Source organism: Hemitrygon akajei, chromosome 6, assembly GCF_048418815.1.
Source record: "Hemitrygon akajei chromosome 6, sHemAka1.3, whole genome shotgun sequence".
NCBI classification, from domain to species: Eukaryota; Metazoa; Chordata; class Chondrichthyes; order Myliobatiformes; family Dasyatidae; genus Hemitrygon; species Hemitrygon akajei.
In genome coordinates this window covers 114850117-114865733 of record NC_133129.1, presented here as the reverse complement: position 1 = coordinate 114865733, position 15617 = coordinate 114850117, and the positions used below count along the sequence as shown (strand labels likewise).

The window sequence follows — 15617 nt, the reverse complement described above, 5'->3', positions numbered from 1 at the left end:
AAGCTATCTGATGGATTGATATTTATTGTGATTTTTTATTATTACTATGTTTTTTTTATCTTATTGTTTTACTTTTTCACACTGCATTGGATCCAGAGTAACAATTATTTCATTCATCTTGACACCTATGTATTGGAAATTAGCCTAACAGTTAGCATAACTGTTAATTTTACCTTGGGGTGTGCTGGAGTTAGAGTTTAATTCCAGCACAGTCTGTAAGGAGTTTGTATGTTCTCCCCTTGAATGGTGTGGATTTCCTCCGGGTACTCCAATCACCAGCCACAGTCCACAGAAGTACTTCTCAGCAGGTTAACTGGCTCGTGTAAATTGTCATGATTTGCCTGTTGTTAAATAGCTCGGTTTCAGTGTGCTGCAGCTCATTGGCATGGAAGGGTCTGTCTGCTCCGTTCTGCACTGTGTCTCTATAAAGGCAAATAAAAATCATATTAAACAGTCTTGAATTTTGAATCATGAACACTGTGCAAAATACAGGACAATCCAGTTCTGAAAATCTTTAATTAGAATTATTACAGTTACAGAAATTCACAATATAATGTGAAGCTCTCAGTAATTAATGTGATTAATTTACTTCAGGGACTGTTCTTGATTACATTACCTCCAAAGATATCTGCATACCTCGACATCAGTGCCCTTGTATTCAAAATGGGAAGGTTTATGCTCCTGGAGAAAAAAAAGATTTGTTTTGTTCCTCCTGGTAAATCAAAATTTTACTGTATATATTTTGTAAATGCTCTGCCTTTAAATCATTGAATAATCTCAGTTATAATGCATGCTTTTGATTCCCAAGCTCTTAACTGTATTTGTCTGTAAAATACATGTACAGAAAGAAAATCTATGTAGAGTATATTATACTAATAATATAGCTCATAGCTCTGCTGCCATTAACTTTATTTGTTTTAGTTATCTGTATTTTTCAATCTATATGTTGTAATTTTCCTATTGGATCCAACTGATTTCCTGCTGATAATTTCAGTTGCATTCATTCAGCTATCATTTCCCCAAGGACCAATTCTCATGCCATTTCAGTCATTGATGATACAGCATGGAAAATGGTCCTTCATCCCAGCCTGACCAAGCTGACTTATTGCTCAGAGTTCGTCCATTTGGCCCATAGCCTTTTAAATCGTTTCTATGCAGGTACTTATCTAGTTGCATTGTAAATGTTACCAATATGCCACCTCAAGCACTATTTCTGGCCGCTTGCTCCACATACATATCATTCTCTATGAAAAAGCTAGCCCTAATGTCCCTTTTAAATCTCTCCCTCTGATATTAAAACTATGCCCTCTTGTTTATTGTACCTCTTTTCTGGGAGAAAGCCTATGTGTTTTCACCCTGCCTATGCCCCTCATGATGTTACATATCTCTGCAGGTCACCCCTCAATCTCCTGCATTCCAAGGAATACCTCTCCTTGTAACTCAGGCTCCCCAAATCAGGTAGCATTCTGGTCAATCTTTTCTGCACTCTTTCAAATTGAATAACATCTTTCCTACAACAGGTTGGCCAAAACTGGACATAATACTCCAAGTGCAGCCTCACTAATGTGTCAAATAGCTACACGCATTTGCTAATTGTTATACATCATTGGCTAAAGGCATGACACTGATCTCAGGATTTGGCACAACTTCATTCACATTGACAAATTTATCTATGTTGCTTTAACAGTGATCAGCCTTGGAAAAATACTAACATGGTCTTCTCAAACTTTTAAAGACGTTTTCTATGGCTTTCCTTTAATACAGCATATGTGTTGGTGCACAGTGGGATTGTGCTGATATTCAATGTCCTGGAACCTGTTCTATTGAAGGAGGCACATATGTAACCACATTTGATGAAAGAACATACAGATTTCATAGTGAATGCCAATATTTACTTGTCGGGGTAAGTTCTCACCTGTTGATTACGTTTACATTCAGTGCGAGCTTCCTCCTTTAGCCATAATTTGAACAAAGGCGGAAAATCTACACAAGGGGAAGTGGAGTTTAAAGTATCTCTTAAGCTGAATGTTAATATCAGGGGTTTCAACATCTTACTAACCACTGAGGTCAGACTAATTGGTCTATAGTTTCCTTTCTTCTGCCTCCCTCCCTTCTTAAAGAGTGGAGTGACATTTGCAATTTTCCAGTCCTCTGAAACCATTCCAGAATCTAGTGATTCTTGAAAGATCAATAATGCTTCCACAATCTCTTCAGCCACCTCTTTCAGAAACTTGGGTGTAATCCATCTGGTCCAGGTGACTTGTCTTCCTTCAGACATTTCAGCTTCTAAGCACCATCTCCTTAGTTATGGCACTTGGCCCTTGAAAATGAGCCACATGGATTTAGTCTGGGTAGGAGCTCAAGTGAGACTCAGAATGCAATCCTGGAGGTAAATGAAAAGTACTCAATGGCAAGGAAATATCAGTGGTGGGAATTCTGATGGTGTGAGGGCTGGAATTAGGGTAGGATGTAATACGTTTTCTTCCAGTGTGATTCTCGGCACAGGAAGCCAGATTGGACGGGGTAATGTGGTCAGCCAAGACTCCTTGCAGTAAGTTAACACACTGTGGCCTCTGTGGTGTTTGAGAACCTGGTGGATCTGACACTTTGCTGCAGTCTGTAAAAACACATTAACCCATTGCCATGTGTCAAACCAGTAGACGATATAGTACCACCAGAAGCAGACTGGCAGCTTGGTATGAGGACTTTCCCTTGCGTGCCTTGTTGATGCTGAGTAATTATTGATGGTGTAATTAGCTCAGAGGAGAGATAGGGTGGGGACGTTGGTTTGGGTGCTAGGAGTCCTGGAGACACTGGTTGGAACACCAGCTTGGAATTCACTAGGCAATGCCCAAAGCATTTGACATTTTAATGGTCTTTCCTGGCCTATCCAGTTTCTTGATGCATTCTCCCCTCTGTCATAATGCAGTAATTTCTATCTCTCTCTGGAACACACATAACAGAGATTTACATACGATGAAGGTCAGTGGAAGCAGACGAAATATCTGATGGGTAGTAAAGTGTGTACAGTCCTCTGTGATTAATCATAGAATTCTGTTCTGCAGAGTGACAAAATGCCCAGGCAAGGAACCATAGAGGCAGTGTTTGAACAATGCGGCAACACATACACGGAAACCCGCTTGTCAAGAGTCATCTATGCCACGCGTGAGGTGAGTGTTGTTGGGAGGTCTGTAGGGTCAGTAAACAAAGACAGAGTACATTGAGAAGGTGTTCCACTTTGGTAGATCAAGTGTAAAGAGACAGTACACTGTTAAATACAGTGATGATGAGCAGAGAGATACTGGGGATCCAACTTCATTGCTACCTGAAAATGGCTACACAGATTAATAGGGTGGTTAAGATGGCATATGGCATGCTTGCCTTCATTAGTTAAGGCATTCAGTTCAGAAGTCAGGAAGTTACATTGCAGATTTATAAAGTTCTAGTTAGGCTGCATCTGGAGAATTGCATGCATGTTAGGTGACCTGTTAGAGGAAAGGTGTTGAGGTCTCAAAGAGGGTGCTCAAGAGATTTATGGGAATGTTGCCTGGATTAGAGAGCATGAGATGTTGGACAAACTTGGGTTGTATTCTCTAGAGTGGTGGAGACTGAGGGGAGACCTGATAAAGATTATGAAAGGCATAGATATGGCAGATAGGTAATATATTTTTCCTAGGGTTTTAATGTCTAATACCAGAGGGCATGCATTTAAGATGAGAGAGGGTAATTTCAAATAGGATGTGAGGGACAAGTTTTTTGACACAGAATAGTGGATGCCTGTGGTAGAGGCAGATATATTAGAGACATTCAGATAGGCACATGAATGTGAGGAAAATGGAGGATATGGAGATTGTGTAAGTAGATGGGATTACTTTCGTTGGCCATTCTAAAATTTTTTTTATCAAGATAGAGCAGAGAGTAGGCTCTTCTGGCTCCCCGAGTGGAGCCGCACAGCAACCCCCAATTTAACCCCAGCTAAACACAGGTCCATTTACAATGAGCAATTAACCTACCAACCAGTTCGTCGTTGGACTATGGGAGGAAACCAGAGGAAATCCATGTGTTCACGTGAATATTAATGTAGTTTGCTTGTCACAATATTGTAGTCCAAAGCTCCTTTTCCTGTGCTGTACTGGTCTATGTTCTACTATGTTCAAGAAAACATGAAATTTATTTAGAAGGGAACTGGGGCACATTAGGAGACCTGTCAAAATTGATCCACCTTTGGACGGATTTGGTATAGCTTTGGTAAATAGAACATAGAGTACAGCACAGGAGCAGGCCATTCAACCCACAATGTTGTACTGAACCAACTGGAAAGCAAATCAAAAACATCCAACACTAATCCACGTACATACACCATGTCCATTTCCCTCCATCTTCCTTACCTCCATGTGCATATCCAAACATCTCTTAAAAGCCTCTAATGTATTTGCCTTTTACACTATGCCAGTCAGTGCATTCTAGACATCCCCTGCTCTCAGACTAAAAAAACTTATTCCTCACATCCCCTTGAACCTAACCTCCCCCACCTTCAATGCATGCCCTCTGGTATTAGACATTTCAATCTTGGGAAAAATACTCTGTCCACTCTCTATGCTTCTCATAATCTTATCAACCTCAATCAGATCTCCCCTCAGCCTTCGACCCCTCTAAACCAGGCAGCATCCTGGTGAACCTCTTCTGCACCCTCTATAAAGCCTCAACATCCTTCCTACAGTGGGGCATCCAAATATGGCTTAACTAGAGTTTTATAAGGTTGCAACATAACCTCCTGACGACTGAACTCAGTGTCTTGACTGAGCCTTCTAAACCATCTTATTGACCTGTATGGACACTTTCAAGGAGCAATTTTGGATCCTTGCTCAGCAACACTTAAGGACATTGTCCTTAACAATGTACTGTCCCCTTGCACTTACCCAACCAGTTTGCAGCCCCTCGTATTTCTAGAAACATAGAAAACATACAACACACTACAGGCCCTTTGGCCCACAAAGCTGTGCCGAACATGTCCCTACCTTAGAACTACCTAGGCTTTACCCATAGCCCTCTATTTTTCTAAACTCCATGTACCCATCCAGGAGTCTCTTAAAAGACCCTATCGTTCCCGCCTCCACCACCACCGCCAGCTGCCCATTCCACACATTTACCACTCTCTGTGTAAAAACCTTACCCCTGACATCTCCTCTGTACCTACCTGCAAAACTATGCCCTCTCATGCTAGCCATTTCAGCCCTGGGGAAAAGCCTCTGACTATCCACACGATCAATGCCTCTCATTATCTTGAACACCTCTATCAGGTCACTTCTCATCCTCTGTCACTCCAAGGAGAAAAGGCCGAATTCACTCAACCTATTCTCATAAGACATGCTCCCCAATCAGGCAACAGCCTTGTAAATCTCCTCTGCACCCTTTCTATGGCTTCCACATCCTTCCTGTAGTGAGGCAACCAGAATTGAGCACAGTATTCCAACTGGGGTCTGACCAGTGTCCTATACAGCTGCAACATTACCTCTCGGCTCTTAAACTCAATCCCACGATTGATGAAGGCCAATGCACCGTATGCCTTCTTAACCACAGATTATTCATCTGCGTTAAACTCCATCTGCCATTTCTCAGTCCATATTTGCAGGTGGTCTGTATTGTGTTGTATTCTTTGCCAGTCTTCTACAAGATCCACAACTCCACCAACCTTGGTATCATCCACCAAGTTACAAACCCACCCATCTACGTTTTCATCCAGGATAGTTATATTACAGTACGAACAGCAGGCGTCCCAACACAGATCCCATGGAATTCCACTAATTACAGACCTCCAGCTCAAATACATTTGGTACATTCTCAGTTGAAGAGATTGCCAGTAAATCTGCATTTTTTTGAACTGAAGGATTTTATTTTTCTTTGAAGTATGACATGCAGATCTCTCAATGCTTCTTGCTGGCTGGAGCAACCTGTCCAGCGATCCGATCCAAGTCTCTCTGTCCCTGTGGAGTCAGCCTCCGACCCCCATTGGGATCTTTTTCCACCATCTTCAATCCCTCGAGTGCCTGTAGCATTTTCCTAGCAACGGGTTTGGAGCCACGGCTGAAGTGGCTGGGCTTTACGCCATTGCACTGGTGGCCCCCGTAGATCTTGGTCATGGCCCCCACGCCAAAGCCGCCCCTCAGGTATGGTGACAGACTGTAGAGGCAGCTTGGGTGTAGAACCAGTTCTTGTCGTAAGAAGCCAGCTCCTTGTGTTTACCCAGTTTCACGGTGTCAACCCAGTCAGGGACCTTCAATTTCCAGACTCCTTCAAAAAGGCTCCCACGGCCTGGACAAACTCCTGCTGGTTCACGTCCTTCACCGTGACACCTGGCACCTTCACTCCTCACTCTGCGCGCAGGAAGCTGATAACAGAATTCTGTCTACAGGAACATTTAATTAACTACTAGACTAGTTCCTGATTACAGAATAAAATGATTATCCCCAGGTCTAACAGCAAATCCAATTTTGAGTGCACATTATAAAATAATTAATGAAGTTCCTGAAACTTGGGTGTGTCTCTGCTACATATCGTGTCTCAACTTCAAGGGTTTGTCTGTAGTTCCCTTTCACAACATTAGTAAATAGTATGTGAATTGTGCTAGTTATTATGCTTACCTATTCTTTCTCCTGCAATTGTTTGAAGATTGAGAGTGAATCTTAAAAAAAATGAGGGAGAAGTAAGGTCATTGACAAGCTTGCATTCGGCAGAGCTATTGCCTTGTGTATTTTCAGACAGACAGACAGACATACTTTATTGACTCCGAGGGAAATTGGGTTTCATTACAGCCGCACCAACCAAGAATAGTGAAGAAATATAGCAATATAAAACCATAAATAATTAAATAATAAGTTAATCATGCCAAGTGGAAATAAGTCCAGGATCAGCCTATTGGCACAGGGTGTCTGACACTCTGAGGGAGGAGTTGTAAAGTTTGATGGCCACAGGTAGGACTGACTTCCTATGACGCTCAGTGTTACATCTTGGTGGAATGAGTCTCTGGCTGAACATACTCCTGTGCCTAACCAGTACATTATGGAGTGGATGGGAGTCATTGTCCAAGATGGCATGCAACTTGGACAGCATCCTCTTTTCAGACACCACTGTCAGAGAGTCCAGTTCCACCCCCACAACATCACCGGCCTTACGATTCAGTTTGTTGATCCTGTTGGTGTCTGCTACCCTCAGCCTGCTGCCCCAGCACACAACAGCAGACATGATAGCACTGGCCACCACAGCCTCGTAGAACATCCTCAGCATCGTCCGACAGATGTTAAAGGACCTCAGTCTCCTCAGGAAATAGAGACGGCTCTGACCCTTCTTGTAGACAGCCTCACTGTTCTTTGACCAGTCTAGTTTATTGTCCATTCGTATCCCCAGATATTTGTAATCCTCCACCATGTCCACACTGACCCCTTGGATGGAAACAGGGGTCACTGGTGCCTTAGCCCTCCTCAGGTCCACCACCAGCTCCTTAGTCTTTTTCACATTAAGCTGCAGATGATTCTGCTCGCACCATGTTTGAGTGTGAGTTTTGAAAAAGCAAGTGGGGCCAGTGAGAATATTCAACAGGTTTGAGATCACCTGTCTATTTTTCTTTCTTGTTGTGCAATTAGAGCATTGGGATTGCTAGGCAGGATAGTGCAATGCTCCTTTTGCAGCATGTGGGAAGACAAAGACTTCCAGTATTACTGATGATAATACTTGCAATAAGGGCTTCTAACTGCATCTTTTACAGACTGCATGAGAGAACAAGCTGGATGAGTTTTTACAGACTGTATGAGAGAACTGGTCCTGGAGCTGGTTGAGTTTTTACAGACTGTATGAGAGAACTGGTCTTGGAGCTGGTTGAGTTTTTACAGACTGTATGAGAGGACTGGTCCTGGAGCTGGTTGAGTTTTTACAGACTGTATGAGAGGACTGGTCCTGGAGCTGGTTGAGTTTTTACAGACTGTATGAGAGGACTGGTCCTGGAGCTGGATGAGTTTTTGCAGACTGTATGAGAGAACTGGAGCTGGATGAGCTTTTCCAGCTTGTATGAAAAACGGGAGCTGAATGAGTTCTGGATCATTTGAAAGGCTGAGGTTGATTGACAGGTATCTAGGGAATCACAGGGAGACCATCAGGAGATAGAAAGGGGTAAGGCTGCCAGTCCAGAGAACACCTGTTGCCATTCCCCTCAATTATAAGTTTAACACTTTGGATGATGGTGGTGGAGTGGAGGGAAGACCCAGCAGAGTGGTCAGATCTCCGGTACTAAGTCTGACGCTATGGCTCAGAAGGGAAAAGAGGCAAGATAGAGGATTCATTGGTTAGAGCAACAGTTAAGCCTCCATAGAAAGACAGGAGAAATGTTCTGAGTTCCATTTTTTTTAACGCAAGGAGGTAATATGAGCAAGTTCAGAGGACATTTGTTGTGACATTAAACCCATTAGTAAGAGATGGTTGCTGGAGGGACAGGCCTGGCAATTCAGTGATCTGGGTTCATTGCTTTAGACAGAATAGAGCTGGAGAGATCGAAGGGGGAGGGTTGACATTACTAATCAGGAAAAAAGTCATGGCAATGCTCAGGACAGATGGGAAGGATCATCTACTCAGGTTGCATGGATAGAACTGAGGAATAAGAAAGGGATGACCACATTGGTGGAATTATATTACAGAACATCTACTAGACAGTGGGATTCAGAGGAGCAAATTTGTAGACAGATAGCTGACAGACATATAGCATGAAAAATTGTTACAAACCCACTTGACTGTGCCAGCTTCCGGGGCTTAGATGCTTCGACTCTCCGGAATATGGATAGCTGGCCCCTATAAAGACTCAGGCCTGCCCCACTAATTGGTGGCCATGTTTTGACCCCAGGATTTTAATATTTAACATCTGAACTGAGCTGCAGTGCTCAATTGTACGTTCTAGTTTGATTAACGTAGAAAACCTACAGCACAATACAGGCCCTTTGGCCCACAAAGTTGTATAACCATATAACAATTATAGCACGGAAATAGGCCATCTCGGCCCCCGACGCTTACACTCATACAATTGTACCAAACATGTCCCTACCTTAGAAATTACTAGGCTTACCCTTAGCCCTCTATTTGTCTAATCTCCATGTACCTATCCAAAAGTCTCTCAAAAGACTCTATCGTATCCGCCTCCACCACCGTTGCCAGCAGCCCATTCCACGCACTCACCATTCTGAGTAAAAAACTTACCCCTGAAACTTACTCTGGTACTCGGCTCCTACCCGTCTTCGTCTAGGTCTCTTAACACAAAAATAAGGTTGTGATTGTAGGTAATTTTAACTTCCCACATGTTGACTGAGATTCAAATACTGAAAAAGGGCTAGATAGGACAGAGTTTGTCAAGTGTGTGCAGGAATGTTTACTTAATCAATATATTGTGGTCCCAGATGGAGAGAATGCAATACTGGATCTCCTATTATGGAACAAGCCAGGGCAAGTGGCAGAAGTATGCGCTGGGGAACACTTTGGATCTGGTGATCAGTAAACCATTAATTTCAAGATTATTATAGAGAAAGACAGGTCTGGATTGAGATTCTAAATTGAAGGAAGGCCAATTTTGATGGTATCAGGAAGGATCTGGCAAACATGGATTGAGACAGGTTGTTTTCAAGGAAAGGCATACTTGGTAAATGAAGGTCTTCAAAAGTGAAATTTTGGAAGTACAGAACTTGTATGATCCTGTAAAAATAAAAAAGGCAAAAAGGAGATGTACAGCAGATAAAGGCAGCAATGAACAAGTGAGATACTTGAAGATTTTAAGAAATGAAAGAAAGAGGGAAGGCATGAGGTTGTTCTAACAGTCAAGGTGAAGAAGAAATCCCAATGGCTTCTACAGACGGATTAAGAGCAAATGAATAGCAATGGACAAAATTGATTCTCTTGCGTCATCTATGCATGAAACTGAAAGAGATGTGGGAGTTCTTAAATGGCTTTTTTGCACCTGTATTTCCTTGAGAGATGGACATAGACTTTAGAACTAAGGCAAATGACATTGACCCTATATGGATGACAGGAGGTGCTCGTAACTTAAAAAAAATTTGGTTGGATAGATCCCCAGAACCTGATGAGCTGTCATCTGGCACCTTGTGGGAGACCAGAGCAGAAATTGTAGGGTCCCTAGCAGAGGTATATAAGATATCCTTAGCCATAGGAGAGGTGCCAGAGGATTGGATGATAACTAATGTTTCATTGTTTAAGAAAGGCTTCAAGAGTAAGTCAGGAAATTATAGCCTGGTCTGACGTCAATTGTGGGTAAATTATTAGATTCATATAGGCTTCACGGGAGAAGCCAGAGAGTGGTAGCAGATGGTTGTCTGTCTGATTTGAGGCCTGTGAATTGTGTTGGGACCATTGTTGTTTGTCAGCTACATCAATGATCTAAATGATAATGTGTTAAGCTAGATCACCAAATTTGTGGTTGACACCAAGTTTGGGGATGTAGTGAACAGCAAGAAAGGCTATCAATGCTTGGGTTCTGGACCATATGGTAAAAAGAAAGAAGTACATAGAACATAGAATAGTACAGCACATTACAGGCCCTTAGGCCCACAATGTTGTGCTGACCCTCAAACCCTGCCTCCTATATAACCCCCCACCTTAAATTCCTCCATATACCTGTCTAGTAGTCTCTTAAACTTCACTAGTGTATCTGCCTCCACCACTGACTCAGGCAGTGCATTCCACGCACCAACCACTCTCTGAGTAAAAAACCTTCCTCTAATATCCCCCTTGAACTTCCCTCCGCTTACCTTAAAGCCATGTCCTCTTGTACTGAGCAGTGGTGCCCTGGGGAAGAGGCGCTGGCTGTCCACTCTGTCTATTCCTCTTAATATCTTGTACACCTCTATCATGTCTCCTCTCATCCTCCTCCTCTCCAAACAGTAAAGCCCTAACTCCCTTAATCTCTGATCATAATCCATACTCTCTAAACCAGGCAGCATCCTGGTAAATCTCCTCTGTACCCTTTCCAATGCTTCCACATCCTTCCTATAGTGAGGCGACCAGAACTGGACACAGTACTCCAAGTGTGGCCTAACTAGAAGAAGTTTAAGATTTAGGAAGCAAGGATCAGACAGGACCTTAGAGAGTTAGAAGTTGGCCAGGAAGGACCTAAAGAAGGCACTTAGGAGTGGGGGCATGAGAAGGCCTTGATGAGTAGGGTTATGGAAATCCATGAAGTGTTCTACAAGTATGTGAAAAATGAGAGGATGGCCAGTGTGAGGGCAGGACCGATCAAGGATAGAAGAAGAAACATGTGCTTGGAGTCAGAAGAGGAAAGGAAGGTCCTTAATGAACACCTTGCTTCAGTATTCACCTGTAAGAAGGACCTTGCTGCACTAACAGGCCATTGGAGTAGTACCAGATGATTGGGGAGTGATAAATGTTTTTCCTTTGTTCAAGAAAGGGAGTAGAGATAACCATGGGAATAATAGATCAGTGAATCTTACTTCAGTGTTGGCCAAATTATTGGAGAAGATACCTTGAGTCAAAATTTATGAGCATTTGGAAAGCACAGACTGATTAGCGATAGTCTACGTGGCTTTGTGAGGGGCAAATCATGCCTACCAGGCCTGATTAAACTGATGAAGATAGAGCAATGGATATGTCTGGATTTTAGTATGGTGTTTGTTAAGACTCACCATGGTAGGCTCATTCAGAGAGTTAGGAGGCATGCGATACGGTGAAAATTGGCTGTGTAGATTCAGAACTGGCTTAGCTGTAGAAGGCAGAGAGTAGCTATACTGGGAGTGTATTGTGTCTGGAAGATCTGTGACCAGAGTTTCTGTTCTGGGAGCCCATTCATAATTTACTTGGATGAGGAAATGGGAGGCTGGGTTAATGTGTTTGCAGATGACACATATGGAAGTTTATTACAGGTTACAATGGGCATTGACAAGATGCAGAGATGGGCTGAGAAGCTGCACACAGAGTTTAACCTGGAAAAGTGTGAGGTGATTCATTTTGGAAGATAGAATCTGAAGGTAGAATACAGGGTTAATTATAGTATTCTTGGCAGTGTGGAGGAACAGAAGGATCTTGGTGTCCACATCCATGGATGTCTCAGAGTTACTGCCCAAGATGATAGGGAGGTTAAGAAGGCATATGGTGTGTTGGCCTTCATTCATTGGGGTTGAACCCATTGAGTTCAAGAATCACAAGGGTTGCAGCATAAATCTCTATCATGTTTCAATTATTGTGTTTAGTTCTGGTGCCATATAAGAGAAGGTATATGGAAGCTTTGGAGAGGGAACAGATTTACCACGATGGTGCCTGGAATAAAGGGCATGTTTTATGAAGATAGATTAAGCTATTATCTTTCGAGTGAAGGAGCAGGAAAGGTGACTTGATAGAGATATACAAGATAATAAGAGGCATAGATAGAGTGGATGGCCAAAGACTTTTTTCCCAGGGCAGAAATGATAATACAAGGTGGCATCATTTTAAGATGATTGGAAGAGAATACAATGGATTCCAGTTAATTGGGATACATCAGGACCATTATATTTTGGCCTTATTAAGTGGCTGTCCCAATTTTGCCAAAATTTCATGGAAATAGTTAAAAAGGTACAAAAAAGACACTGTATTAAATGAACATCAGAACGTTAGAATACTACCAATAGTACTAAAGTACCATAAAACTGTAGTAGTTACTAATAGTTATTGATGGAGATTTCATGCAGTATATGCGATGAATAAAATCAATGCAGACACCTCGTGCAGATAATGAACTACCTTCATACAATGCTATGGACAACTTCAACATCCAAATCTTCATTTTCATTGTAACATTGTCAATTGTCGATACCTTCAAAGTTTTCGTAGTCCTAACTTGTTGAAGTAGTGGCATCATTTCATTTTCACTTGAGGCCATTTCTGGCATCTCCAAGCCTGAATGCTTGAAACTGCAGTGAGCAAAACAGCTCAGCATTATCTGACTGCTTATTTCTTGACAACTATCAGTGACAAAAATCACTGCATTTTGAATACAAACACACACAACTGATGCTATTTACAACTGTTTGCTCTAAACACGGTGTAGCATCTAACAGCCATACAAGTGTGTACAACTGATGCTTTTTAATACCTGTTCGGCAACAGTCTCCTTCCCAATTAAGCAGCACTGTGTCAACAAAGGAAATCCTGCCAATCTTGTCAATTAGTTTTTGTTCTTTAGGTGTTGTCCCAAATAAGCAGCTGCCCCAATTAACTGAAATCCACTGTAAAAGGAGATGTCAAAGATAAGTTCTTTACACAGAATATGACGCTTGCGTGGGACATTTGGATGGTGGTAGAGGTAGATACATTAGGGACATTTAAGAAACTCTCAGATTCAAGGTTTATAATTCCGTGAGAGTGGCATCACAGTAAGATAGGGTCATAATGAGAGATTTTGGCACATTGGCCTTCATAAATCAAAGTACTGAGTACAGGAGTTGTGACGTTATGTTGAAGTTGTGCAAGACATTGGTGAGGCACGATTTGGAGTACTGTGTGCAGTTTTGGTCGCCTACCAACAATAAGTTTGAAAGAGTACAGCGATGTTGCGAGGATTGAGGACTTCAATCATACAGCAAGGTTGAATAGTTTAAGGACTTTATTCCCTAGAGTGTAGAACAAGGGGAGATTTGATAGAAGTACACAAAATTATGAAGGCTATAGACAGGCTAAAGGCAAGCAGGACTTTTCCACTGAGCTTGAGTGAGACAAAATCTAGAGTTCATATACTCAGAGTGAAAGGTGAAATATTAAAGAGGAATATGAGGAGTATACTCTTCTCTCAAAGGCCGATAAGAGTATGGAATGACCTGCCAGTGAAAATGGTGGATATGGGTATGATTTCAACAGTTAAGAGAAAGTTGGATAACTACATGGATGGAAGCAATATGCAGGGCTATGGTCCAGGTGGCGGTCAATGGGACTAGACAGTTTGGCATGGGCTGAAGATCTACTAAAGTGCCGTAGCACTCCATGATTCTATGACTATGAATCTGCAGATTTTGCTGACATTAGCAAGAGCAAGGTGGTTAGCACTTACTTTAGCACCCTGCTCTAGATACCCGAGTATCTGCTGGGTCTACAGACCAAGGACAGAGCTCTGAGTACTCCATCAACTTCTCCTCAGCTGGCCATGGAGGATAAGAGCAGCAGTGGCTGTGTTTCAATCTGCCAGTTTGCTTGATGGCAAAGATGCTGGGAAGATGGTTCACCTGCTTAGGTGAATCTCGAACTGGCAGGTGGAGGTGTGGAGAGATCTTCTCTCCAAAGGTTAAGAATCTTTGTAATTCTCTGTCCCAAAACTGGAGGAGGAGGAGGCTGGCACAGAGAGATTTTCAGGAAGAGCTGAGCACTCTGGGAAATGGGCAGAGGATTGGAGCTGAGACCAGGGTTGGGGGGGCGGGGGTGGCGGGTGTGTGTGGGTGTGTGTGTGTTGTATTTTACTGATATCCTATAAGTACTTGCTATCTTGTATGGGCAAGAACAAGGCCTCAAGCCACAGTGTTGCCTGTTTACAGCCACCAGGAGAGGGGTGTCAGAACCAGTGAGCTCCAGTGGGGGGCGGTGTGATGCAGTGTTCAAGCTGGGGTGGGTGCTGCACTCTGCCCCCCCCCCCACCGCCAGTGTTTGCTCAGCAGAAGATGAGCTCTATTGTGGTTGTCTGCAGATTTCTGTGGCATTGGATGGCTTAACACTTTTATTGTGTGGCTGTATTGTTCTATCAAGGGCTTTGTGCTGTGTGTGACTGTAGCTACTGTGTTTTGTACCTTGGCCTCAGAGTAACACTGTCGCGATTGGCTGTATTCATGACTATTCATCAATGGTTGAATGACAATTAAACTTGAATCAAATTGATTGGCCATGACCTTGTGGATCTGCCTCACCACTCCGATCACCCAGTTTCAACCTTCAACTCAATAACTTGCCTGTTTTCTCTGCAAATGCATGGAGTTCCCTCAATGTCCTGGTTTGTTCTCTCATCTCAGCAACATGCTAATGGTCAATGTGTGAGGTAAAACAGGAGCTGGTGGGCATGGGAGAGAGAATAAGTTCTAGGGAAATGAGAAGGGGAGTGAGAACATTGGCTGGAATGTGGTGGACCAACCGGTTTCTCCTTTTGTATCACAGTGAGAATGTTGAACGGTGGTGCAAGCTGGGGCCAGTCCCCACCCCCTTCGTTGAGGATAACACTTCTGATACATGCACCGTCCTCATTCAGCTACAGAACAGGTGGTTCTAGTCATTCCTTATCACCTTTACTTTGGATCAGTCCTGCTGCTTCTCATTGCAACCTCTCCACTTGAACAAACCACTCACTAAACTCCGTGTCTGAATACTATATCCCCAGTGCCCAGAATAATCCTGGAGACTGTACGACAAGGAAGCATTAAATTATCCTTCTTAGTTGCCTGCCATACCCTGCAATGTTATTTTGAAGCAATGTGTAAAGCTGTGTTATTTCATCAGCCCATATTGTGTTTCACAGATGAAGATAGTTTTCTCAAAGAGCGGCAAGATCGAAGTTAATCATCAGTTCAAGGACCCACCATTTCGAGCAGGTAAGAACAAAGCTG

General features: G+C 42.8%; 2 protein-coding genes across 2 annotated transcripts in view; one reads left to right on the top strand and one right to left on the bottom strand.

The window, feature by feature from the left end:
* Positions 1-15617, top strand: part of LOC140729838 (mucin-6-like) — a 65607-nt gene that overhangs the window by 28367 nt on the left and 21623 nt on the right. The window contains exons 6-9 of the mRNA XM_073050051.1: positions 595-715; positions 1765-1903; positions 3066-3170; positions 15530-15602. Of these exons, the coding sequence (XP_072906152.1) occupies positions 595-715; positions 1765-1903; positions 3066-3170; positions 15530-15602 (438 nt within the window). The remainder of the gene's footprint in view (positions 1-594; positions 716-1764; positions 1904-3065; positions 3171-15529; positions 15603-15617) is intronic.
* Positions 5872-14851, bottom strand: LOC140728793 (small ribosomal subunit protein eS19-like). Its single transcript, XM_073047749.1, is given in 5 exon segments — positions 5872-6172; positions 6175-6282; positions 6285-6368; positions 9671-9726; positions 14811-14851. Coding segments are annotated over 5 exon segments (537 nt in total). The 3' UTR covers positions 5872-5924.